Consider the following 26267-nt stretch of genomic DNA (forward strand, 5'->3'; position numbering starts at 1 on the left):
AAGGATAAATCATGTTTGACAAACCTACTGGAGTTTTTTGAGGATGTAACAGGTAGAATAGATAAGGGAGAACCAGTGGATATGGTTTATTTGGATTTTCAGAAGGCCTTTGATAAAGTTTCACATAAGAGGTTAGTGTGCAAAATTAAAGCACATGGGATTGGGGTATTATACTGGCATGGATTGAAAATTGGTTAACAGACAGGAAACAGTAGGAATAAATGGGTCTTTTCTGGGGTGGCAGGCGGTGACTAGTGGGGTACCACAGGGATCAGTGCTCGGGCCCCAGCTATTCACCATATATATCAATGATTTGGATGAGGGAACCAAATGTAATATTTCCAAGTTTGCTGATGATACAAAACTAGGTCGGATCGTGAGTTGCGAGGAGAATGCATAGAGGCTTCTCGGCGATTTAGACATGTTGAGTGAGTGGGCAAATACATGGTAGATGCAGTAAAACGTGGATAACTGAAGTTATCCACTTCGGAAGGAAAAACAGGAAGACAGTGTTTTTTAAATGGTGTTAGATTGGGGAATATTGATGTACAAAGGGACCTGGGTGTCCTTGCACACCAGTCACTGAAAGCAAACATGCAGGTGCAGCAAGCAGTTAGGAAATAATGGTATTTTGGCCTTCATTGCAAGAGGATTTGAGCATAGGAGCAAGGATGTCTGACTGCAGTTATACAGGGCCTTGGTGAGACCACACCTGGAGTACTGTGTGCAGTTTTGGTCTCCTTACCTAAGAAAGGATGTACTTGCCATAGAGGGAGTGCAGCTAAGATTCACCAGACTGATTCCTGGGATGGCAGGACTGTCATATGAGGAGAGATTGGGTCGACGAGATCTGTATTCACTGGAGTTCAGAAGAATGAGGGGATCTCATTGAAACGTATAAAATTTTGACAGGGCTAGACAGACTGGATGCAGGGAGGATTTTTCCCTTGACTGGGGGGTCCAGAACGAGGGGTCATAGTCTCAGGATACGGGGTAGGATATTTAGGACTGAGATGAGGAGAAATTTCTTCACTCAGAGGGTGGTGAACCTGTGGAATTCTCTACCATGGAAGGCTGTGGAGGCCAAGTCACTTTATATATTTAAGGAGGAGATAGATAGATTTCTAGACAAAGAAGGCATCAAGGGGTATGGGGAGGGAGCGGGAATATGGTATTGAGATAGGGGATCAGCCATGATCAAACTGAATGGCAGAGCAGGCTCAAAGGGCCGAATGGCCTACTCCTGCTCCTATTTTCTATGTTTTTTTTTATTCGTTCACTGGATGTGGGCGTCGCTGGCTAGGCCAGCATTTATTGCCCATCCCTAATTGCCCTCGAGAAGGTGGTGGTGAGCCGCCTTCTTGAACCGCTGCAGTTCGTGTGGTGACGGTTCTCCCACAGTGCTGTTAGGAAGGGAGTTCCAGGATTTTGACCCAGCGACAATGAAGGAACGGCGATATATTTCCAAGTTGGGATGGTGTGTGACTTGGAGGGGAACGTGCAGGTGGTGTTATTCCCATGCGCCTGCTGCTCTCGTCCTTCTAGGTGGTAGAGGTCGCGGGTTTGGGAGGTGCTGTCGAAGAAGCCTTGGCGAGTTGCTGCAGTGCATCCTGTGGATGGTGCACACTGCAGCCACAGTGCGCCGGTGGTGAAGGGAGTGAATGTTTAGGGTGGTGGATGGGGTGCCAATCAAGCGGGCTGCTTTATCTTGGATGGTGTCGAGCTTCTTGAGTGTTGTTGGAGCTGCACTCATCCAGGCAAGTGGAGAGTATTCCATCACACTCCTGACTTGTGCCTTGTAGATGGTGGAAAGGCTTTGGGGAGTCAGGAGGTGAGTCACTCGCCACAGAATACCCAGCCTCTGACCTGCTCTCGTAGCCACAGTATTTATATGGCTGGTCCAGTTAAGTTTCTGGTCAATGGTGACCCCCAGGATGTTGATGGTGGGGGATTCGGCGATGGTAATGCCGTTGAATGTCAAGGGGAGGTGGTTAGACACACTCTTGTTGGAGATGGTCATTGCCTGGCACTTATCTGGCACGAATGTTACTTGCCACTTATGAGCCCAAGCCTGGATGTTGTCCAGGTCTTGCTGCATGCAGGCTTGGACTGCTTCATTATCTGAGGGGTTGCGAATGGAACTGAACACTGTGCAGTCATCAGCGAACATCCCCATTTCTGACCTTATGATGGAGGGAAGGTCATTGATGAAGCAGCTGAAGATGGTTGGGCCTCGGACACTGCCCTGAGGAACTCCTGCAGCAATGCCCTGGGGCTGAGATGATTGGCCTCCAACAACCACTACCATCTTCCTTTGTGCTAGGTATGACTCCAGCCACTGGAGAGTTTTCCCCCTGATTCCCATTGACTTCAATGTTAGGATATGGAATGTCCCACCAGAAACGGTGGAAGCAGAGCAGCACAATAGAATTTTTAATGAGGGAAGTGGATAAATATTTGGAAAAGAAAAATTTAAAAAAGTATGGGAGTAAGGGCAGTAGAGGGGCCTAAGCTGATAGCTCGGAGAGTCAGCACAAGCACGTTGGGCGAAATTATCTCCTTCTATCATTCTGCGACTACCAGTTCGATCCCTGGTTTGACAGAACATTCTGGAATGGGCTATCCATGCAATGACAGCTCTATGACCAAGAACCCTTACCGAGAATACAATCAAGGAAACTGAGAAACTGGTTAATGTGTGAAGAATGTAGAGAGATGGCAGCGGATGCTTGAGAATATTGACCTAACCCAAAATAGGAAACGGTGAGAGACTCATTCAAATTCATTAGTAATACTTCGGAAATGTGTACCAGTGGGTGAAAATGCCAGTATAGTTACAATGCCAATTCATGAATGGATAAGTGTTTTTATTATGCAGCTATGTCGACAGGGAATCATTGATATGCTAAACAGCATGCCATGTGGAATCTGCCAGCACTTCTTGGTGATCCTTGCTTTTTCTCACCTCCAACATGACAAACATGAAAGTACAACTTCGAGATTCACAAAATATTGTGGCCCCAGACACACAAAACCTTATCCGCTGCTTCATCCACATACTATCATCTGCACTTCTGGCATCTCTTTAGTGCTCAATTTTGGCCATTCGTCCTGGCCTCATCTTTTGTCTGTAGCTGAAACCCACCTCTTCCAATTTTCTTCTTACGCCTTCTTCTCCAACTTCCAGTCTGAATTGCGTATTTTCATGAAGTCTTTGCTTCCTACTTCCTTGAATCACCTAATTTTGGCCTATGCTCACAAAGTATTTTTTACAGCTCACTAAACTCATTTTTTCTACTGCTAATAACTCTCCAAGAGTCATATTTTCCTCTAATTGGCTAATTTTACCAATAAAAGTTGAAGGGCATTTTTAAAAAATTCGTTCATGGGATGTGGGCATCGCTGGCGGGGCCAGAATTTATTGCCCATTCTTAATTGCCCTTGAGAAGGTGGTGGTGAACCGCCTTCTTGAACCGCTGCAGTCCGTGTGGTGAAGGTTCTCCCACAGTGCTGTTAGGAAGGGAGTTCCAGGATTTTGATCCAGCGACGATGAAGGAACAGCGATCTATTTCCAAGTCGGGATGGTGTGTGACTTGGAGGGGAATGTGCAGGTGGTGGTGTTCCCATGTGCCTACTGCTCTTGTCCTTCTAGGTGGTAGAAGTCGCAGGTTTGGGAGGTGCTGTCAAAGAAACCTTGGCGAGTTGCTGCAGTGCATCCTGTGGATGGTACACACTGCAGCCACAGTGCGCCGGTGGTGAAGGGAGTGAATGTTTAGGGTGGTGGATGGGGTGCCAATCAAGCGGGCTGCTTTGTCCTGGATGGTGTCGAGCTTCTTCAATGTTGTTGGAGCTGCACTCATCCAGGCAAGCGGAGTGTATTCCATCACACTCTTGACTTGTGCCTTGTTGATGATGGAAAGGCTTTGGGGAGTCAGGAGGTGAGTCACTCGCCGCAGAATACCCAGCCTCTGACCTGCTCTCGTAGCCACAGTATTTATATGGCTGGTCCAGTTAAGTTTCTGGTCAATGGTGACCCCCAGGACGTTGATGGTGGGGGATTCGGCGATGGTAATGCCGCTGAATGTCAAGGGGAGATGGTTAGACTCTCTCTTGTTGGAGATGGTCGTTGCCTGGCACTTGTCTGGCACGAATGTTACTTGCCACTTATCAGCCCAAGCATAGATGTTGTCCAGGTCTTGCTGCATGCGGGCTCGGACTGCTTCATTATCTGAGGGGTTGCGAATGGAACTGAACACTCTGCAATCATTAGCGAACATCCCCATTTCTGACCTTATGATGGAGGGAAGGTCATTGATGAAGCAGCTGAAGATGGTTGGGCCTAGGACACTACCCTGAAGAACTCCTGCAGCAATGTCCTGGGACTGAGATGATTGGCCTCCAACAACCACCACCATCTCCCTTTGTGCTCGGTGTGACTCCAGCCACTGGAGAGTTTTCCCCGATTTCCATTGACTTCAATTTTACGAGGGCTCCTTGGTGCCAAACTCTGTCAAATGCTGCCTTGATGTCAAGGGCAGTCACTCTCATCTCACTTCTGGAATTCAGCTCTTTTGTCCATGTTTGGACCAAGGCTGTAATGAGGTCTGGAGCCGAGTGGTCCTGGCGGAACCCAAACTGAGCATTGGTGAGCAGGTTATTGGTGAGTAAGCGCCGCTTGATAGCACTGTTGACGACACCTTCCACATCACTTTGCTGATGATGGAGTAGACTGATAGGGCAGTAATTAGCTAGATTGGATTTGTCCTGCTTTTTGTGGACAGGACATACCTGGGCAATTTTCCACATTGTCGGGTGGATGCCAGTGTTGTAGCTGTACTGGAACAGCTTGGCTAGAGGCACAGCTAGTTCTGGAGCACAAGTCTTTAGCACTGCAGCCGGGATGTTGTGGGGGCCCATAGCCTTTGCTGTATCCAATGCACTCAGCTGTTTCTTGATATCACGTGGAGTGAATCGAATTGGCTGAAGACTGGCTTCTGTGATGGTGGGGATATCTGGAGGAGGCCGAGATGGATCATCCACTCGGCACTTCTGGCTGAAGATGGTTGCAAACGCTTCAGCCTTGTCGAATGCACTCACGTGCTGGACTCTGCCATCAATGAGGATGGGGATGTTTACAGAGCATCCTCCTCCCTTTCGTTGTTTAATTGTCCACCACCATTCACGACTGGATGTGGCAGGACTGCAGAGCTTTGATCTGATCTGTTGGTTATGGAATCGCTTAGCTCTGTCCATAGCATGTTGCTTCCACTGTTTAGCATGCATGCAGTCTTGAGATGTAGCTTTACCAGGTTGGCACCTCATTTTTAGGTACGCCTGGTGCTGCTCCTGGCATGCTCTTCTGCACTCCTCATTGAACCAGGGTTGATCCCCTGGCTTGTTGGTAATGGTAGAGTGAGGAATATGCCGGACCATGAGGTTACAGATTGTGCTGGAATACAATTCTACTGCTGCTGATGGCCCACAGCGCCTCATCGATGCCAGTTTTGAGCTGCTAGATCTGTTTTGAATCTATCCCATTGAGCACGGTGGCAGTGCCACACAACACATTGGATGGTATCCTCAGTGCGAAGACGGGACTGCGTCTCCACAAGGACTGTGCGGTGGTCACTCCTACCAATACTGTCATGGACAGATGCATCTGCGACAGGTAGATTGGTGAGGACGAGGTCAAGTAAGTTTTTCCCTCGTGTTGGTTCGCTCACCACCTGCCGCAGGCCCAGTCCAACAGCTATGTCCTTCAGGACTCAGCCAGCTCGGTCAGTAGTGGTGCTACCGAGCCGCTCTTGGTGAGGGACATTTAAGTCCCCCACCCAGAGTACATTCTGTGCCCTTGCTACCCTCAGTGCTTCCTCCAAGTGGTGTTCAACATGGGGGAGGACTGATTCATCAGGTGAGGGAGGGCGGTAGGTGGTCATCAGCAGGCGGTTTCCTTGCCCATGTATGACCTGATGCCATAAGATTGCATGGGGTCCAGAGTCAATGTTGAGGACTCCCAGGGCCACTCCCTCCTGACTGTATATCACTGTACCGCCACCTCTGGTGGATCTGTCCTGCCGGTGGGACAGGGCATACCCAGGGATGGTGATGGAAGAGTCTGGGACGTTGGCTGAAAGGTATGGTTCTGTGAGATATGGCTATGTCAAACTGTTGCTTGACTCGTCTGTGGGACAGCTCTCCCAATTTTGGCACAAGTCCCCAGATGTTGGCGAGGAAGACTTTGCAGGGTCGACTGGGCTTGGTTTGCCGTTGTCATGTCCAGTGCCTCATGGTTCGATGCCGGGTGGTCCGTCCGGTTTTATTCTTATTGTGACTTTTTTTTAAGCGAGATTTTACAACTAAATGGCTTGCTAGGCCATGTCAGAGGGCAATTAAGAATCAACCACATTGCTGTGGGTCTGGAGTCACATATAGGCATAAATGTTGATTCATTAACACTTTCTACTAGTGTATCAATTCCTGTGTTTGGCAGTGCTCTGAAAATTGCTCCAATCCAAAAATTACATACAAAATTACAGCAAGCAAATAGGCCACTCGGCCCAGTCGGTATTGGTGTTTATCCTCCACACGAGCAGAAGTACAAATTCCATGTTTTTGCTGTTCCCAAATCCCTTGATCCCCCTTTCCTTCCATCACCCATCTCTATTCTTAAGTCTCAATCCCATGTTAAAAAAAAATGTCCTACTCTCTGTTCTAAATTCTTTTACATTTAATATATCTGTGTCCCTCATTCTGGACCCCTCAACCACTGCAAGCAGTCTTTCTATTTTGCCCATCCCTTCATAACTTTAAACATGTCTATCAAATCCACCCCATGATCTCCTCTGTTGATGAAAATTCCCAACTTTTTCAAGTCTTTCTTCGTATTTCTATTTCTTTGTATCAGGCAGCATCCTAATGAATCTGTGCTGCACACTCTATTGCCTCAATATCCTTCCTATTGTGTAGTTACTGAACACAGTACTCCAACTGTGGTCTTTTCGATTCACTGCTAATCTCAGCTTTTATATTCTATACCTCTTGCCATAAAACCCAGTAACCTTAAGCTGTTTATGGCCTTTAGGCACTTGAGGTGTTGCTTTTCATGTCTTGACTTAATGTCAAATTCTTCTGCTCTTCCACATCAACCAGCATTCTCCTATTCAAAGGATTTTTTTTAAAAAACCAAAATTTAGTGACATTGAAATCCATCTGCCACTTTGCCCATTCCACCATTTTATCAATATCCCCTTGGTCTTCAGAATTGTTTACAATCCTTCTATTTTAGTGTTGTCTGCATGTTTGGACACAACTCCCTCTATCCTATATTGAACAGAAGTGGTCCCAGAACAGAACCCTGTGGGCCGCCACCCACCTCCAACCACTCGGAAAAACTACCCCTTAACCTTCTCTAATAGTCTCCTGCATGGCACCGTGCCAAAGGTTTCCTGAAAGTATGTGTACACCACCTACTGTATTTTCCCCCATCCATTATATCTGTCACCTCCTAAAAGATTGCATCAGGTTTGTCAAGCACAATCTTTTCAGAACTCTGCATTGGCTGCTTCAAATTCTTTTCTCCATCACAATATCTAGTAATTTCACCTTGAATTGAAGATTCCAAATTTTTCCCTACACAGATGTTAAATTAAATGGCCTGTAATTACATGGATTAGCTTTATCTCCCTTTTTGAAAATGGGTATTATATTGGCTACTCTCCAGTCCTTTGGCACACATTCACTCTCAATGGGACCCTAAAATATTACTTGCAAAGCCTCTGCTATTTTTTCCCCCATTTTCCTCAGGATCATTGAATGTATCCAGTCAAGTCCTGGCACTATGCCCTCCTTTAGCTCAACTAACTTCCCTAATACTTTCGTTTTATTTATTTTAATATCTCTCATTTCGCTTTTAAACGATTCAGGATTTACTTCCTCCCTAATATCCTCCTCCTCTTCTGTAAACACTGAAGTGAAGTACTTGTTGAGTACCCCTGCTAATTTCCATTTATCCTCGACTAACTCACCATCCTCTTTCAGGGTGCCACCTCATTTAGCTATTTTCATTTTAATGATCTATTTGTAGAACATTTTACTATTCTTAATATTTTCTGAGCTTTTCTCCTCATACTCCCTCTTCACTTTCTTCTTCTTTCTCAACCTCTTTCCAATTTCTCATACTTTTTTAAAATTATACCTATAGGTCCCATATGCCAACTTCTTCAGTTTTAGTTTGTTTCTAACCTCTATTTAAGGGGATATAGTCTTTCATCTGAAAGACAACTGGTTACAGATGGGCCTATGTGATCCAATTGTGGACAAGGAGGAAAGAGAGGAGGGGAAGGAAATTAACGATGGGCCTCTGCTGTAGACCACCAGGGGTCAGCAGGATGGATTGGACCAAGAACTTTGTCGTCAAATAATGTACAGAACAGATGCTATTTTTAATGGGTGATTTTAATTTACCAGGAATAGATTTGGGAAATCTATAAAGAGTGCATTGGGAGTGAAAATGTGATCCAGGACACAAAATGGATTGATTCATTGAATTGGCCAAGAAACCTACAGGAGAATCGGTGGGATTGGATTTGATATTAATTAACAGGCAGGAGATGATAGCTGTTTAGAGTCAGAGGCTGCCTTGACAACCATGACCACAACAGGGTGGAGTTTAAGTTTAGGTTGAAGATGGAAAAGAGAATGAGTACAATAAACATTCCACTTTAAAAAGGCAGATTTTGAGGGAGTGAGCAAAGGAAACTAAACAGTGCTGCATTGTCAGAAGGGAAAAACAGAAAAGTGGATCATATTTAGAAATACTATAGAGTACAGAACTGATACATAACACTAGGGAAAAAAAGGTAAGAGGGCAAAGACTGATGTAAGCATCAGTGAAATAACACAGGGAATAAGAACAAAAAGATTGTTTCTTAAGTATTAAGCTGCTGGTTGCATGATGGGCTGGATGAATATAAAAACAAGGTGAAAGGTTAAGAAACAGTTAAATTAGAGGCTAAGATAGCAGGGAGCATTAAACATTTTTCAAGCATTTCTATAAATATATTCATAGCTAAAGGTGAAAAAGAAAACTGGGACAACTGAAAGCTCCCAAAACTGCATGACTCAAATGTGATAATTGATATACCAAATTAATTCTTCTGTGTTCACGGAGGAGATTGTGGGCAGTCTCCTCAGCATAAAAGTTGCATTATTGTGGACTCTGAGGAAGCACTAAAACTTTCAGATAAGGTGAGGAAGACAAGACATCAAGCCCAGCTGAACTTCATTAAAGTGTACTCAAAGAATTGGCTTAGTAAAATTGGTCACTATCTTCAAGGCATCATTAAAAATGAGTAGTGCCCAAGGATTGGAAATTAGATAACACCAATTTTTAAAAGAAGGCATATGGATGACCAAGGGAACTACAGACCACTAAGCCTAACATCTGTTGTGGGTCAAGTATTTGCAAGAATCCTGAAAGAGCAAATAATGAAACAACTGGATTGGTATGGAATAATGAAAGGGAGAGGGCATGAGTAATAGAAATAGGAGGGTGGACTTTTCTAATAAATTTACTGGTATAAATATGATCAGAACTATTTGCTCGATTGAAGGGTAAATGTTGACATGGACTGGTTGGTCCAAATGGCCTATTTCTGTGTTGTAACTCAATGTATTTCTATCTATTTATCTACGGCATCTTAAAACTTAAAGCAGTCTTCTTTCCTTGCTAATGGTATATATTTGTTCTGTATATTTGAAATCTCTTTTTTAGAAATAAGATTTACAAAAGCAGACCTGCACCAAGAGACAACTACTGTGCGACATCACAGGGACTTAACTCCTGGACCTGAGATAAATAAGAAGCAAAAAGTAATCCAAGTGGGACGTCACCAAGGAAGAGGTAAGTGATTGGCTGGTGAGTATTTTCCTGCTGAATTTGTCTAAGGTTAGAGTTTGTGGATTCTCTGGTCTCTGTTGTGTAGTGGGGGACTGCTGTTCAGCAAGGGCCCTTGAGTATACCTTTTTAATTGAAGTGAAATTGGTGGGATTCATTTAATTTGAATTAATTAGTTAAAGGGTAAGTCATGTCAGGACAGCCCAGCCCCGTGTTATGCTCTTCCTGCTCAATGTGGGAAATCAGGGACCCTTCCGGTGTCCCTGACGACCATGTGTGCGGGAAATGCATCCAGCTGCAGCTACTGACAAACCGCATTGCGGCACTGGAGCTGCGGATGGATTCGTTAAGGAGCATTCGCGATGCTGAGAACGTTGTGGACAGCACGTTTAGTGAGATGGTCACACCGCAGGTAAAGGTTGGACAGGCAGGAAGTAATTGGGTGACCACCAGGCAGAGTAAGAAGAGCAGGCAGGCAGTGCAGGTGTCCCCTGTGGCCATCCCCCTCTCAAACAAATATACCGCTTTGGATATTGTTGAGGGGGATGACTTATCAGGGGAAGGCAGCAGCAGCCAACTTCCTGGCACCAGGGGTAGCTCTGCTGCACAGGCTGGGAGGAAAAAGAGTGGAAGAGCTATATTGGTAGGGGATTCTATCGTAAGGGGAACAGACAGGCGTTTCTGTGGCCGTAAACGTGACTCCAGGATGGTTTGTTGCCTCCCTGGTGCCAGGGTCATGGATGTCACTGAGCGGCTACAGGGCATTCTCAAGGGGGAGGGTGAGCAGGCAGAGGTCGTGGTCCACATTGGGACCAACGACATAGGTAGGAAGGGAGATGAGGTCCTGCATCAAGAATTTAGGGAGCTAGGTAGCAGATTAAAGAGCAGGACCTCAAAGGTTGTAATCTCTGGATTACTCCCAGTGCCACGGGCTAGTGAGTATAGAAATAGGAGGATAGAACAGATGAATGCGTGGCTAAAGAGTTGGTGCAGGAGGGAGGGTTTCAGTTTCCTGGATCACTGGGCCTGCTTCTGGGGAAGGTGGGACTTGTACAAGTCGGACGGGTTGCATCTGAACCAGAGCGGGACAAATATCCTTGCGGGGAGGTTTGCTAGCACTGTTGGGGGGGGTTTAAACTAACTTGGCAGGGGGATGGGATACAGAGTGGAGCTACAATAGGGGGTGATGTGCAGCCAAATATAGAGAAAAAAACAAGTCAGCTTGGAAGACAGGGCAAATATGTGAGGGCAAGGCTGGATGGCATCTATTTTAATGCAAGGAGTCTTGCGAATAAGGTGGATGAACTGAAGGTGTTGATAAACACATGGGAGTATGATATTGTTGCTGTCACAGAGACATGGTTGAGGGAGGGGCAAGACTGGCAGCTCAATATTCCGGGGTACAGAATCTTCAGGCGAGACAGAGGGGGAGGTATAAGAGGAGGGGGGGGTCGCAATATTAATTAAAGAATCAATTACTGCCATAAGGAGGGATGATATATTAGCAGGTTCCTCTAATGAGGCCATATGGGTGGAGCTTAAAAACAAAAAGGGGGCAAGCACTTTGATGGGAGTGTACTATAGGCCCCCAAACAGTCAGGGGGAGATAGAGGAACAGATATGTAGGCAAATCTCAGAAAATTGTGCAAATAATAGGGTAATAATAGTGGGGGATTTCAACTTCCCCAATATTAACTGGGATACTCAGAGTGTAAAAGGCTTAGAGGGTACAAAATTCTTAACGTGCATCCAGGAGAGCTTTTTGAGCCAGCATGTAGAAAGTCCTACAAGAGAGGGGGCGGTACTGGACCTAATTCTAGGGAATGTGGCCGGCCAAGTGGAAGAAGTGCTAGTAGGTGAGCACTTTGGTGACAGTGACCATAATTTGGTGAGATTTAAGGTGGTCATGGAAAAGGACAGGGAGGGGCCGGAAATAAAGGTTCTAAATTGGGGGAAGGCCGATTTTAATAGGATAAGGCAGGATCTGGCCAAAATGGACTGGGATCAGCTGCTTGTAGGAAAATCCGCATCGGAGCAATGGGAGTCTTTCAGAAGGGAGATTGAGACCATACAATGGCAACATGTTCCCGTAAAGGTCAAGGGTGGTTCCAAGAACTCCAGGGAACCTTGGATGTCAGGGGATATACGAGAATGGATTAGGAAAAAAAGGAGGGCTTTTGGCAGATACAAAAGGCTAAAGACGGAGGAAGCCCCAGAGGAGTACAAAAAGTGCAGGGGGATACTTAAAAAAGAAATTAGGAGATCAAGGAGGGGCCATGAAATAACACTGGCGAGCAAAATAAAGGAAAATTCTAAGATGTTTTATAAGTATATTAAGGGTAAGAGGATGACTAGGGAAAAAATAGGGCCCATTAGGGACAAAAATGGCAATCTGTGTGTGGAGCCGGCAGATGTAGGAGGGGTTCTAAATGAATTTTTTGCATCTGTTTTCACTATGGAGAAGGACGATGTAGACATAGAAATACGGCAGGGGGACTGTGATATACTCGAACATATTAACATCGAGCGGGAGGAGGTATTGGCGGTTTTAGCAGGCCTAAAAATGGATAAATCCCCAGGCCCGGACGAAATGTATCCCAGGCTACTGTGTGAGGCAAAGGAGGAGATTGGGGGGCTCTGACACATATATTCAGAACCTCTCTGGCCACAGGGGATGTGCCAGAGGACTGGAGAACCACTAATGTAATACCATTATTCAAGAAGGGGAGTAGGGAAAAACCGGGGAACTACAGGCCAGTGAGCCTAACATCAGTGGTAGGAAAATTATTGGAAAAAATTCTGAAGGACAAAATTAGTCTCCACTTGGAGAAGCAAGGATTAATCAGGGATAGTCAACATGGCTTTGTCAAGGGAAGATCATGTCTGACTAATTTGATTGAATTTTTTGAGGGGGTGACTAGGCGTGTGGATGAGGGTAACGCAGTGGATGTGGTATACATGGATTTCAGTAAGGCCTTCGATAAAGTCCCCCACAGGAGACTGGTCAAGAAGGTACGAGCCCATGGAATCCAGGGTGCCTTGGCACTTTGGATACAAAACTGGCTTAGTGGCAGAAGGCAGAGGGTGATGGTCGAAGGTTGTTTTTGTGACTGGAAGCCTGTGGCCAGTGGGGTACCACAGGGATCGGTGCTGGGTCCCTTGCTGTTTGTGGTCTACATTAATGACTTGGATATGAAAGTAAAAGGTATGATCAGTAAGTTCGCTGATGATACAAAAATTGGTAGGGTGGTAAATAGCGAGGAGGATAGCCTCAGTCTGCAGGACGATATAGATGGGTTGGTCAGATGGGCGGAACAGTGGCAAATGGAATTTAACCCGGAAAAGTGCGAGGTGATGCACTTTGGAGGGACTAACAAGGCAAGGGAATACACAATGAATGGGAGGACCCTAGGCAAAACAGAGGGTCAGAGGGATCTTGGTGTGCAAGTTCACAGATCCCTGAAGGCGGCGGAACAGGTAGATAAGGTGGTAAAGAAGGCATATGGGATACTTGCCTTTATTAGCCGAGGCATAGAATATAAGAGCAAGGAGGTTATGATGGAGCTGTATAAAACACTGGTTAGGCCACAGCTGGAGTACTGTGTGCAGTTCTGGTCGCCACACTACAGGAAGGATGTGATCGCTTTGGAGAGGGTGCAGAGGAGATTCACCAGGATGTTACCAGGGCTGGAGCGCTTCAGCTATGAAGAGAGACTGGGAAGATTGGGTTTGTTTTCCTTGGAGCAGAGGAGGCTGAGGGGGGACATGATTGAGGTGTACAAAATTATGAGGGGCACAGATAGGATGGATACTAAGGAGCTTTTTCCCTTCGTTGAGGGTTCTATAACAAGGGGACATAGATTCAAGGTAAAAGGCGGGAGGTTTAGAGGGGATTTGAGAAAGAACTTTTTCACCCAGAGGGTGGTTGGAGTCTGGAACTCACTGCCTGAAAGGGTTGTGGAGGCAGGAACCCTCACAACATTCAAGAAGCATTTGGATGAGCACTTGAAATGCCATAGCATACAAGGCTACGGACCAAATGCTGGAATATGGGATTAGAGTAGACAGGGCTGATGGCCGGCGCGGACACGATGGGCCGAAGGGCCTCTATCCGTGCTGTATGACTCTATGACTCTATGACTAAAAAACAAAATGGGATAAGTTAACTCCAGTTGTTGACATTATGTTAGAATGCAAAGATCTTAGAGCATCACTAGCAAGGACAGAAGTGCAGAATAGCACAGGGGAGATTTTTTGCCCCAAATTATGGGTGTAACAATCGCTGCCAAGCATCTTTCAGTACAGAAGGAGAAGGAGATGGAGATGTTGGCCTCGGCACAAAGACAGTTGGTGACACATGGCCTGGTCCACGCAGTATCTCAAGAATACAATTTATTATTAATCAGTTACCTGGGCACAAAAAATAAGCATTGAATTGTTAGGCTCAATAGGAAGCCTGTAACTTAGGTGTGTCGTCTTATTGAAGACAATTTGCAAGAACTGCTTTCCATCTGCATTACTAATGGAAGTGATGGTCACCAATGACATCGACTTTTGTGTCATAGGATCCTTACAAACACCCAAGGGGGAAATTTTGAGTTGTTCGCCGCTTCGCGGTACTGTTCCATCAACAGTGATTTACACACCCAGTTAATCCTATGGTATACCTAAACATGAAATATTTTTCTTTCGTGTGCAAATGATCCATGATCCATGCAAGAAAACACCATATCTCAATACATAGTTCCTAGGAGTATGGTGACGTGTTCTTTGAGGCAATTAAATGTGCCTCAGCGGTTTGAAGGAAGAATGAAAGGCTGTCTCTTTGGAGAAATTTACTAGGCACTACAACCGTGGCTGATGACACTTCTGCATATATGCTCTATCTGAGCAGTCACAGTTACAAGACACATAGGGAAACCAGAGTTCTGATTGAGCATAGTTTTGGAATGATTATAGACTGGTCATATGTCCCATACATGCAAAATCATAGCATTATGCTGGATGTTGTACAATAGCAGCATGAAACATGCAGATTCAGCTAATAAGCAACTGCAAACAATGGATGAGTCGGGGGATGAAGGTGTACAGCAAACCTAATTAGTGCATGGCATACTGGATCCGTTGGTATGCGCTAATCAGCGAGGCCACTACTCACCTCTGCTGGACCCCTGCAGCTCGAGTTTCCGTGTCCATTTGTGTGCATACATTGGCTGCCACTCTGAACCCAAGCCCATTACTTCTATCTCCCATTTTTTTTCCTCTTCTTTTTTGCCCTCATGGGCCTGTCTCTCATCTTCCTGTTCATGACTCCTTTCATTTCTCCCCTCTCGGGTTCTTGGCATCCCCACCCCCACTCCAAATCCTACCCCTAACCCGTCACTATTTCTCTCCCTTTGTAATGTCCTGCCACCATCCCAGGCTTGATTCGCTTATGGATGAGTCCACAGCTTCCCTTTGAGCCCCTCTCAGCATTCCCCAAAGGGCCCATCGAGGCACTTGTCGCTGCCTCCTTACGAGTAGCAACTCCAACTGCTGCATCTGCTCTCTCGCTGACCTTCCCACCCAGCACACCTGCTGGGGGCTAATCTTTCCAACTTGATTCCCGTCCAACTCACCCTCCCACCGCTGACCTTGTGGACTCTACCAGCGGATCATCAGTCATCGTCCCTCTGAATCTACCTCCAGAATATCCATGCACTTGCAAAGAAGGCCCTTACTGTGGCTGATTGCATTGACATCATGGCCTTAACGAAAACTTGGCTCACAGGTGATGATGCCTTTCCTCTTACTGAAGCTTCCCTGACTGGCTATACATACAACAATTCCACCCTCTACTCCTCTGGCACCTTCTCTTCCTTTGAGCAGCTCACCTTGTTCCACCGCTCTCGCCTGTCCTTTAAAATCCTCGTTCTCTACCGCCCATCCAAGTCCCAAGCCATTTTTCTCATATATCCTCACTGCTTTCCTCTGCACTGAGCGACGACTCATCCTCAGTGATTTTAACCTCCATCTTAACTCACCTTGCCATCTCTCCTTTGAGCCCACTGCCCGACACTCCATATAAACTCTTCTGCCTATATTCACAGGCACCCCTTCAACCTTGCCTCTCTGTTCTCATCATCGCAATTACAGGCAAGGCCATCGCTGATCACTACATTAACAGCCCTCACCACTCACATGACCCTTCCAACACCATGCCCTTCTGCATCCGCCCCAGTAAAAACTCTCTCCCGATTCAGCTTGCAACGCGCTTTCAAACTCCTAATTTGTAGCCTTCCATCCGTCACAATAATTCTGCAGCTACCGATCTGCTCAATCACACCCACACCTCCAACTTTGATGCCCTTGTCCACAGTAAAACACTTATCATCTCCCACCCGAGTCGTTCCCCTTAGTACGGTCTGTGTACTACTGTCACTGAGATTGAGACCATCTATTCAGTTGCCTCTGCCACATCCCTCCCTTCTCCTTGGCCACCAAGCCAAGCTCCCCCCAAACCCTAGCCCTTAACATCACATCTTTATCTAGTTTCTACCCCATCTCCACATACGCCTTCTCCAAGCACATATCGTCCACAAGCCTAAATTTCCTCCAATTAAACATTGGAATGCCCGAAGCCATTGTTTTCGGCCCCTGCCACAAACTCTGTCGCCACTGATTCCATCCTTCTCCCTGGCCAGTATCTCAGGCTGAACCAGACAGCACGCAATCTCAGCGTTCTATCTGCTCCTGAGCTGAGCTTCCAACCCCACGGCTACCTCTTTTAGTACTCTGGCATGCAGATTATCAGGCCCTGGGGATTTATCGGCTTTCAGTCCCATTAATTTCTCCAGCACAATTTTTTTTACTAATACTAATTTCCTTTAATTCCTCCTTCTCACGAGTCCCTTGGTTCCCTCGCATTTCTGTGAACTTATCTGTGTCCTCTTCCGTGAAAACAGAACCAAAGTATTTGTTTAATTGCTCTGCCATTTCCTTGTTCCCCATTATAAATTCTCCTGTTTCTGACTGTAAGGGACCTACATTTGTCTTCACTAATCTTTCTTTTTACATATTTGTAAGAGATTTTACAATCCACTTTTATGTTTCTTGCAAGTTTACTCTCATACTCTATTTTTCCCCTCTTAATCAATCTCTTGGTCTTTTTTTGCTGAATTCTAAACTGCTCCCAATCCTCAGGCTTACTACTTTTTTCTGGCAACTTTATATGACTCCTCTTTGGATCGAATACGATCCTTAATTTCTTTTGTTAGCCATGGTTGGGCCGCTTTTCCTTTTGTGTTTTTGTGCCAGAAAGGAATGTATAATTGTTGCAATTCATGCATTCGTTCCTTAAACATTAGCCATTGCCTATCCACCGTCATGCCTTTTAATGAAACTTCCCAATCTATCATAGCCAACTCACTCCTCATACCTTCGTAGTTTCCTTTGTTTAGATTTAGGACCCAAGTTTCAGATTGGACTACTTCACTTTCCATCTTAATTAAGAATTCTATCATGTTATGGTCACTCTTCCCTAAAAGGACCCCACACAACAAGATTATTAATTAACCCCTTCTCATTGCACAATACCCAATCTAGGACAGCCTGTTCCCTGGTTGACTCCTCAACTTACTGGTCTAAAAAACATCTCGTACACACTCCAGGAATTCATCCTCCACAGTATTATTGCTAATTTGGTTTGGCCAGTCTATATGTAGATTAAAGTCACCCATGATTACTGTAGTACCCTTGTTACATGCATCTCTAATTTCCTGTTTGATGCCGTCCACTACATTACCACTACTGATTGGAGGCCTATAGACAACTCCTTGTTTTCGCTCTCCCTCCTTTTTTAAAAAATAGTGGGGTTACATTTGCCACCCTCCAATCTGCAGGAACTGTTCTATAATCTATAGAATTTTGGAAGATGACAACTAATGCATCCACTATTTCCATTGCTACCTCCTTTAGTACTCTGGGATGCAGATTATCAGGCCCTGGGGATTTATCCGCTTTCAGTCCCATTAATTTCTCCAGAATTTTTTTTTTTACTAATACTAATTTCCTTTAATTCCTCCTTTTCACTAGACCGTTGGCTCCCTAGCATTTCTGGGAAGTTATTTGCGTCCTCTTCCATGAAGACAGAACCAAAGTATTTGTTTAATTGCTCCACCATTTCCTTGTTTCCCATTATAAATTCTCCTGTTTGACTGTAAGGGACCTACATTTGTCTTCACTAATCATCATCTTTTTACATACTTGTAGAAGCTTTTACAGTCCACTTTTATGTTCCTTGCAATTGTAATCAATTTTGCAACACCAAGTTATAGTCCAACGATTTTATTTGAAATTTGCAAGTTTACTCTCATTCTCTATTTTTCCCCTCTTAATCAATCTCTTGGTCCTTTTTTGCTGAATTATAAACTGCTCCCAATCCTCAGGCTTGCTACTTTTTCTGGCAACTTTATATGACTCCTCTTAGGATCTAATACTATCCTTAATTTCCTTTCTTGGCCCTGGTTGGGCTGTTTTTCCTCTTGTGCCATTCACTTTAAGCTGCAATATGTTCGAAGTGAGCAGATAGGTATCTGGTTCATTTTACATTTGAAAAACCTGAGATTCAGATCTTGGCTAATTCGGAGAAGATGACTATAGCAAGCCTCATGACCAAATACCTGGATTACACTCAACCATTGTACGCCTGCTTTTGGCACAAGATTCAAACCTGCACATGTAATTTTAAAAAATAAATCTGAATATATGTTTTAAAAAAAAGTCTGCATTGGTTTAAAGTCAGAAATTAAATAAAATACAGAAGTTGGGTCACTTCAGATTTACTACCTGTCATGGTATCTTCCCCCAGAACAGTTCCACAATATTACATAAAGAAGATATTACCCCTAATGTTATAACAAATGTAATCATCTATGATACAAGTATGTTTAAAAATATATACTAAATCATTTCAAAACAGATGAATAATCATGGTGTAAGTGATTCAAAAATGTGGTCAAGCCATTTTAAGTATTAGTTACAAGATGAATAGGTACTTACCACCGGATGTTTAAAAAATTCATATTTGGCGTAGTTTTTTCGAAATAAAAATTTGCTTTCATTTCCCATTATCCACGTGGATTGTACTTGCACTACCAGTTCATGGTCTTCCAAACATCGTTCTGTGAAAATGTTTGAGAATTTATGTGGTGAATTTCTCAACTGAATATGACAAGAGGACTCATGGAGAGATATAACTGGGGTAATTTTAATCCCCAGGAAGGGCGGCGGAGTGGGGGTGGGGGGAAAAGAGGCGGATTATAAATAAATAGAACATCCGACCCCAACGCGCCCACTTCCGGTTTTAACAGAGGAAGGTGACTAATCTGCTCTCCGGAGGCGGGTCAGTCCTTATAATATTTTGAAGAGGCTGTGTGCCTTGAATTTAACCTGCGTTTCCCATTTAACTCCTGGGGGTCAGGTTTTCTGGGCCTCGGGAAACCTGGCAACTGAAAAGGGCTGAATGGAACAGGCAAGTGCCTTTCCTGCACCGCTTGTGGGCCAGGAGGAGCAGAAGTGCTTCCTCCCGACCCACCAAGCTTACATGCTTCCCCTGCGATCAGAACCTCCCCCCGATGATCTCTTACTGACATCAGATCCCCCCGCCTCGATCTCCTCCCATCAGACTCACCCGACCCCACTCCCAAAATCGGACCCTCCCCATCTCCTCCTCCCTCCCCATTTCCTCCTCCTCTCTCTTCTCCCCCCCCACCCCAATTTCCTCCTGTTAGGAATAAGCACATAATTAATACCTATCATAGTCAATCTGAATTTAGGCAGCTTCTTCAAATGATATTAGGAAATAATGAGGGAGGGGACCAACAGTTAGGTATATGTAAATTTTATAAAGCCAACTTCAAAGGATTAAGAGATGAGCTTAAGCAAATTAGATTGGGGAGGGAAGATTGTTCAACAATAGTTCAGCCAAGGACAAATGGAATATCTTTAAAAGGCATGTCACTGAGCATACAGGATAAATACATGCCTTAATGTGCTTCAATTATGTTGAGCAGGTTATGCTGGCCACAGAGAGAACTGATTTAATTCTTCAAAAACATATATTTTGTGCAAGTATGCGGATCCTCACTGGTGAATTTGGCAATGAAGTGGGGAGGGGGTTTAAAAGAAAAGGAAGGGAGAAAGGGGGAAGAGAGAGAGAAAAGGAGTTCTTGAAATAACCAAACTGCTTCCACTGTTTTCTTTTGAGTATAGCACCTTTCATATTCTTAGGATGTCGTAAAGTGGCTCACAGGCATAGAATTACTTTTGAAATATAGTCACTGTTTTGTAGGCAAACATGGCAGCCATTTTATGCACAGCAAGCTACTACAAACAGCAAATGAGCTAAATTACAGTTAATCCGTAGGTAGTGTTGATTGAAAGATGAAAACTGGCCAAGACACCAGGAGGACTCTATGCTCTTCTCTTTTATAACCATCTGGGATCCCTGTAACATCTCATCCGAAAGATGGCACCTCCAACAATGCAGCACTTCCTCAGTTCTGCATTGAAGTGACAGCCTAGATGGCATGGTTACATCCTGGAGTGGGACTTGAGCTTACAGCATTCCTGGTGAGGATGCACATGCATGACATCATGCCATTCAGTATATAACGAAGCTTGTGCACACGTGGTGAGTTTTTGATGAATTGAGTCACTTTTCTCAGTGTAACCAGCTCAGCACAGCTGAAGCACATTAAGGTATTTATCCTGTATGCTCAGTAGCACACCTTTAAAGATATTCCATTTGTCCTCAGCTAAACTGTTGAACCAGTGAGTGTGCGCTGAGCCAAGATGACAAGTGTACAGTAAAATTCTGATCCTACTAATAAAATGTAGCAGTTTCTCTAAAGTTTGTCAAGACCATAGAAGTGATCATCCTGCATGCCTATACCAATGAGGGTTCCTCATCTAGATGGGAGCACTGCAACGATTTACTTCAATCTCCATACCATGAGCTGCATCTTTGATCTGCTTAATACGAAGTGTCACCTCATACATAATTTTTATTAATTTCACTTAAGGTCTTAACTAGAGCCTTCCTATCAAAGAAAAATACTGCAAATGACTAATCACCATCCTGTAGCACCACAACCTGCGCACCTCTGGAAATGGTTGCATTAGGTTATGATGAACAGATATTGCAAGAGTCAAAAATATATAATGGAATTCGTGTCCATTCGTGAAATGTGTGCAAGAGTACAGACATTTGATATTTTTCATTTTGTTAATTCCTGTCGCATGGTCAGAACATTGTAGGCAGAAACGCTTTGTGTTTTCATGTTAATTGGTGTAAAATATCAAAATGAATGACTTAAAGATTATACCACATGTTTAAAGTCAATAATGATGTATTTTGCTGGCGGTACAAAAGTGCCACAGAAGTCTGCATGAGCTCCTGCATAGATTTTGCAAGCTACCTACCTCCCATGTCCTTTGTTACCTCCTGAGTATTATTTTACCATTAGCACTGTTTAATAAGAAGCTTAAAATAATAAATCACTAGTTCCTGCGGCCTGTCAGTCTCCACTTCTGTAATCCAGCTCTGAACTCAACTACTACTCCCTGATAAGAACAGGAGTCGGCCATTCAGCCCCTTGAGCCTGTTCTGCCATTCAATGAGATCATGGCTGACTTGTATCCTAACTCGAGTCACCTGCCTTGGCTCCATATCCCTTAATAGCCTTGCCTAGCAACAATCTATCGATCTCAGATTTAAAATTATTAATTGAACTAGCATCTATTGCTTTTTGTGGGAGCGTTTTCCACACTTCTACCACCCTTTGTGTGAAGAAGTGTTTCCTAACTTCTCTCCTGAATGACCTGGCTCTGATTTTAAGGTTATGTCCCCTTGTCCTAGACTCACCCACCAGCTGAAAAAGTTTCTCTCTACCCTATCAATTCCTTTCAAAATCCTAAAACCCTCAATCAAATCACCCCTTAATTTTCTCTGTAGCAGGGAATACAAGCCTAGTTTATGTGATCTCTCCTCATAATCTAACCCTTGGAGCCCTGGTATCATTTTGGTGAATCTGCATTGCACTCCTTTTGAGGCCAATATACCCTAAGATGCGGTGCCCAGAACCGTACACGGTACTCCAGATGTGGTCCAACCAGGGCTTTGTATAGCTGTAGCAAAACCTCTTCCCCTTTATATTCTAGGCGTCTAGTTATAAAGGCTCACATTCCATTAGCCTTTTTGATTATTTTTTGTACCTGACAACTACATTTTAGTCATCTGCGTACATGGACCTCTGAATCTCTTTGGACCTCCACTGTTCCTAGCTTTTCACCATTTAAAAATACTCTGATTTATCCTTTTTTGGTCCAAAATGAATGACCTCACACTTACCTGCGTTAAAATCTATCTGCCAGTTTTGCCCACTCATTTAATCTATCAATATCTCTTTGTAATTTTATGCTCGTCTACACTACTTACTATGCCACCAATCTTTGTGTCATTGGCAAACTTGGATATATGGCTCTTTATTGTGTTATATAAAGTCATTAATAAATATAGTGAATAGTTGAGGCCCCAGCACAGACCCTTCTGGGGCACCACTAGTCACTTCCTTCCAATTTGAGTATTTACCCATTATCCCTGATCTCTTTTCTACCGCCAACCAATCTCCTAACGAGGTCAATAATTTGCTTTCAATTCTATAAGCTTTAATCTTAGCTAACAGTCTAGTATGTGGAAGCTTATCGAATACCTTCTGGAAGTCCATATCAACTACATCCATAGACATTCCCCTGTCTACTACTTTAGCTACTTCCTCAAAAAATTCAATTAGGTTTGTTAGACTTGACCTACGCTGTACAAATCCATGTTGGCTCTCCCTAATTAGCTCAAATTTCTCTAAGTGCTCAGTCACTCTGTCCTTAATTACAGATTCCAATAACGTTCCCACAACAGATGTTGGACTAACAAGTCTATAAGTTCCTGGTTTCTCGCTCTCATCTCAACTACCAGACAAAGGCGGCATGCAATACTGAACCATGCACCACTAAAACTGAAAAAAATGATAGCTCAGAACAAAAAGGTTCTCAAAATTAATTTCAAAATAAATTGGAAAGATAATTGTGTTGTAAACAGAATACACAACTTGCATGTCAAAATGGGCTGGATTTTGCTGTGAGCAGCGAACAAATGGCGCCAGCTGTTTATTAGACTTGCACGTAGACTTTCTGTAGGATTTTGCACGGTCGGGTGCTGTCGAAGGGACAGCCAAATGGTGTGGTGCCCTCTACAGGGCATCTGGGACCTGTGTGAGCTGTATATCTCATTAACGATTCTTCAATCTGATTGGTTAATGAACAGCCCAAGGTCTGAACCAGGAAGTGTAAGTTAGAATAGTGAATTCAATGTCAAATCAGGTACAGTAAGCAAAATAAAGCGAGGGAAAGATTGGATTAAGATACAAAGACAAAAGAGACAAAGAAAAACATTACTTATTTAATTTTAAAAAAAACATTAAACAATAATTAATATCTGAAGGAATGAGACTCTACACAAAGTTAATTTTCAGCGTCAGAGGGATTGTTTAGCAGTAAGACGACTTAATGCGCAGTTAAAAGGGTAATTACACTGGAATAGACAAGCCCTAACTTTTTTTTTAAAGCTAGTTTAGTCCATATCTATGAGCTAAGTACAAGAACTTCACCCCGTTCAATATATTTGAATGGTGAATCAGTCTGTCAGATCCAGCTTTCGCACAGCTTTTGGAGCAGTAGGGCATCTCGAACAGCAACTTCCAGATTTGCGCATTTAACTGCGCATGTGCAGTCGCCGGACGTTACTGTCCGATTTGCACATAACGGTGAGTGCAGTTAGTCTCACCGTTACTTTTACAGCAAAATCCAGCCCAACGTATTGAAAAAAATCATTTCAGCCCTAACTCGCTTGTGCATGCAGGACTTATGACCTTAATAAACATATTTTTCATGTTTCACTCCTGTTCACCGTAGCAACATCCATAAATATTTAACTGCATTGGTGTGAAAAGTATCTACGAAGCCATGACTGATAACAGAGTGGTTTTATGTAGATTTTACATGTTTTTTCCCCAAAATAAATGATAAATTTTAATGATAAAAATTAATGATGCTCCCTAAATTCATTTTACAATATATAACATGCTTACCTACCTAGACCTAGATGTGGGTGATGTTCAACTAAGGTCCAGCTGTTGTCATCAACACAATGGCATTTATATATCAACAGCTGGCAGACATCTCTGGCAGTCATGTCAGATAGAATTTCAATTGCTTTGCTTGTTCCATCTTCACTAAAAACTTTAATGACCTGTCAAAAAAAAATCCACTGATCATTATACCATAAAAAGTTGAAGCAGCAACATACAACACATTGTTCGATATTATACATATGATTATTGGAGTAAGTAAGTCAGGTGATGCAAGAAATATAATTATTACACCTCCTTGTGGTTCAAAATTTTGAAACTAATTTTCACTCACAATTAAGGGTATTCAAGTGCATTCAAAACCACAAGATTCAAGAGATCAATACTGCAAACAATGTTTCCCCTCTCCCATGCATTTTAAGTGTTAGTCATACTATTGGATTTTTAAAAAACTTTAAAACGCAGTCAACTGTGGCAAATTCATCAGCTACGTGGTAATAATTTCCTCTTCTATACCCCCCCCCCCCAACCTCACTTTAACTAAGGGAAGGCATTGAGTGCTAACAGGAACTGGATTTAGACAGTCCTTTCTATTCCTGTTAGTATTATCAGCTCACACCAACTCAGATACATGACATCAGAATATGAAGGAAACCTTGAGGGTAATTTGCTGTGAATACCTTACCTCAGCTTTGAAAAGGCAGCGGTTAGGAGAACAGGATGGCATTTTAAAATTAAGCCTGCTGCTTTAGATAGAGTTCTTTGTCTCTTCCAAACCCTTTCAGTAATGTAGCACACTCAGGATGTTATAATGTTCAAATGATTACTGTACCTGTCACATACTCCAAGCACTGACTAGTATTGAAAGAGAGCTAGGAGATTACATTTCTCTAGGGTGTGTACAGGACTCGGTGAGCTTCACAAAGGGTTAGTACACAGATTCAGTTAGGTAGTGAATCAAACCATGCATGCTGACCAATCAGAGTAACCTTTTCTGGCTGATGTAATCAGTTCCCACACAGATCATTACAGTGTTCCAATTTACTTTGCCATTCTAGCCAATTTGAAAAAATTTGTTTCAAGAATACCCACATATGATGTCAAGAATCATCTCAGGCATACCAACATATTTTTAAAAAGTGTTTTTAACGAAGACAAAAAGTTTAGAAATCTGGATTCAAGCAAACATTACGTTTATAATCTAGCATGTTTGCCAACTATCCCAAACAATGGACAGCTTTATGGCAACTGATGTAATCTAAATGCAATTTAAGCACTGCACTTCCGTAGCACCTTCAGGTTTAGCCACCTGCAGCACTGAATGTGATTTTGCATTGCTAGTCATCACAAACAATGGGTTTTGCAAAGGATACAAATCAATACAAAAACACACCCTTATTTTACTTTTAAGTTCTGACTAGATGCAGCAGTTGGGTAGATCCGAATATTTTGTTTCAAAATTACCCTTCCCTATCTACATATACATAAAACTAAAGACTGGAAAGGATGAACTTATTGTTGAATCTGGCTTGTTTAAGCTGTGGTGTGCGTTTAATAACTACACATGGAGGAGATTTAAAGTGATCCACAAGAGTTTAAAGCAACTGCGCACGTGCAAATTTGTCACTTTGTTCAGGCCTTCCCTGATTTCAAAGAAAGGTCTCTCTCTACATGCCAAATTCAGAAACTTCATTCCTGGACTATATGAGTAGACAGAGAGGTCAACTTTCTCACATCTACATCCAAAATGGCAGCAGTAAACTAGCTTCTTAGTCCAGTCCCTCGACACCTCCATCTCCCACCAAGATAGTTTGCGGGCCCTCTGCTTCGTCCTTGATCAGAGACTCAACCAGTCCCCATCCATCACCACCCTCCTCCTCCTCCTCCTCCTCCTCCTCCTGGCTGAACTTGTTCTAACGTTGAATGACTTCTCCTTTGACTCCACTCACTTCCGCCAAATAAAAGGTGTTGCTATTGGAACCCGTGGGATATGTGGGACATATCCCCTTTTCGTGGGATATGTGGAACATTCTTTGTTCCAGTCCTACTCACGTTCCCTCCCTCACCTCTTTTTCGGGTACATTGATAATTGTTGGTGCTGTTTCTTGCTCTCGCCCCAGAGTGAAAAATTTCATCAACTTTGCTTCCAATTACCACTCCTCCCTTGCCTCCACATGATCCATCTCCAA

The 26267-nt window shown here is 43.6% G+C and overlaps 1 protein-coding gene across 8 annotated transcripts in view; it reads right to left on the reverse strand.

Annotated features, from left to right (window-relative positions):
- Positions 1–26267, reverse strand: part of LOC137341797 (growth factor receptor-bound protein 10-like) — a 222462-nt gene that overhangs the window by 40639 nt on the left and 155556 nt on the right. For all 8 annotated transcript variants that reach the window (XM_068005323.1, XM_068005332.1, XM_068005309.1 and 5 more), the window contains 2 exons: positions 24083–24239; positions 18935–19056 (listed from right to left, as the gene is read on the reverse strand). In XM_068005323.1, coding sequence (XP_067861424.1) covers positions 18935–19056; positions 24083–24239 — 279 coding nt within the window. The remainder of the gene's footprint in view (positions 1–18934; positions 19057–24082; positions 24240–26267) is intronic.

This window comes from Heptranchias perlo, chromosome 2 (assembly GCF_035084215.1).
Source record: "Heptranchias perlo isolate sHepPer1 chromosome 2, sHepPer1.hap1, whole genome shotgun sequence".
Lineage (NCBI taxonomy): Eukaryota > Metazoa > Chordata > Chondrichthyes > Hexanchiformes > Hexanchidae > Heptranchias > Heptranchias perlo.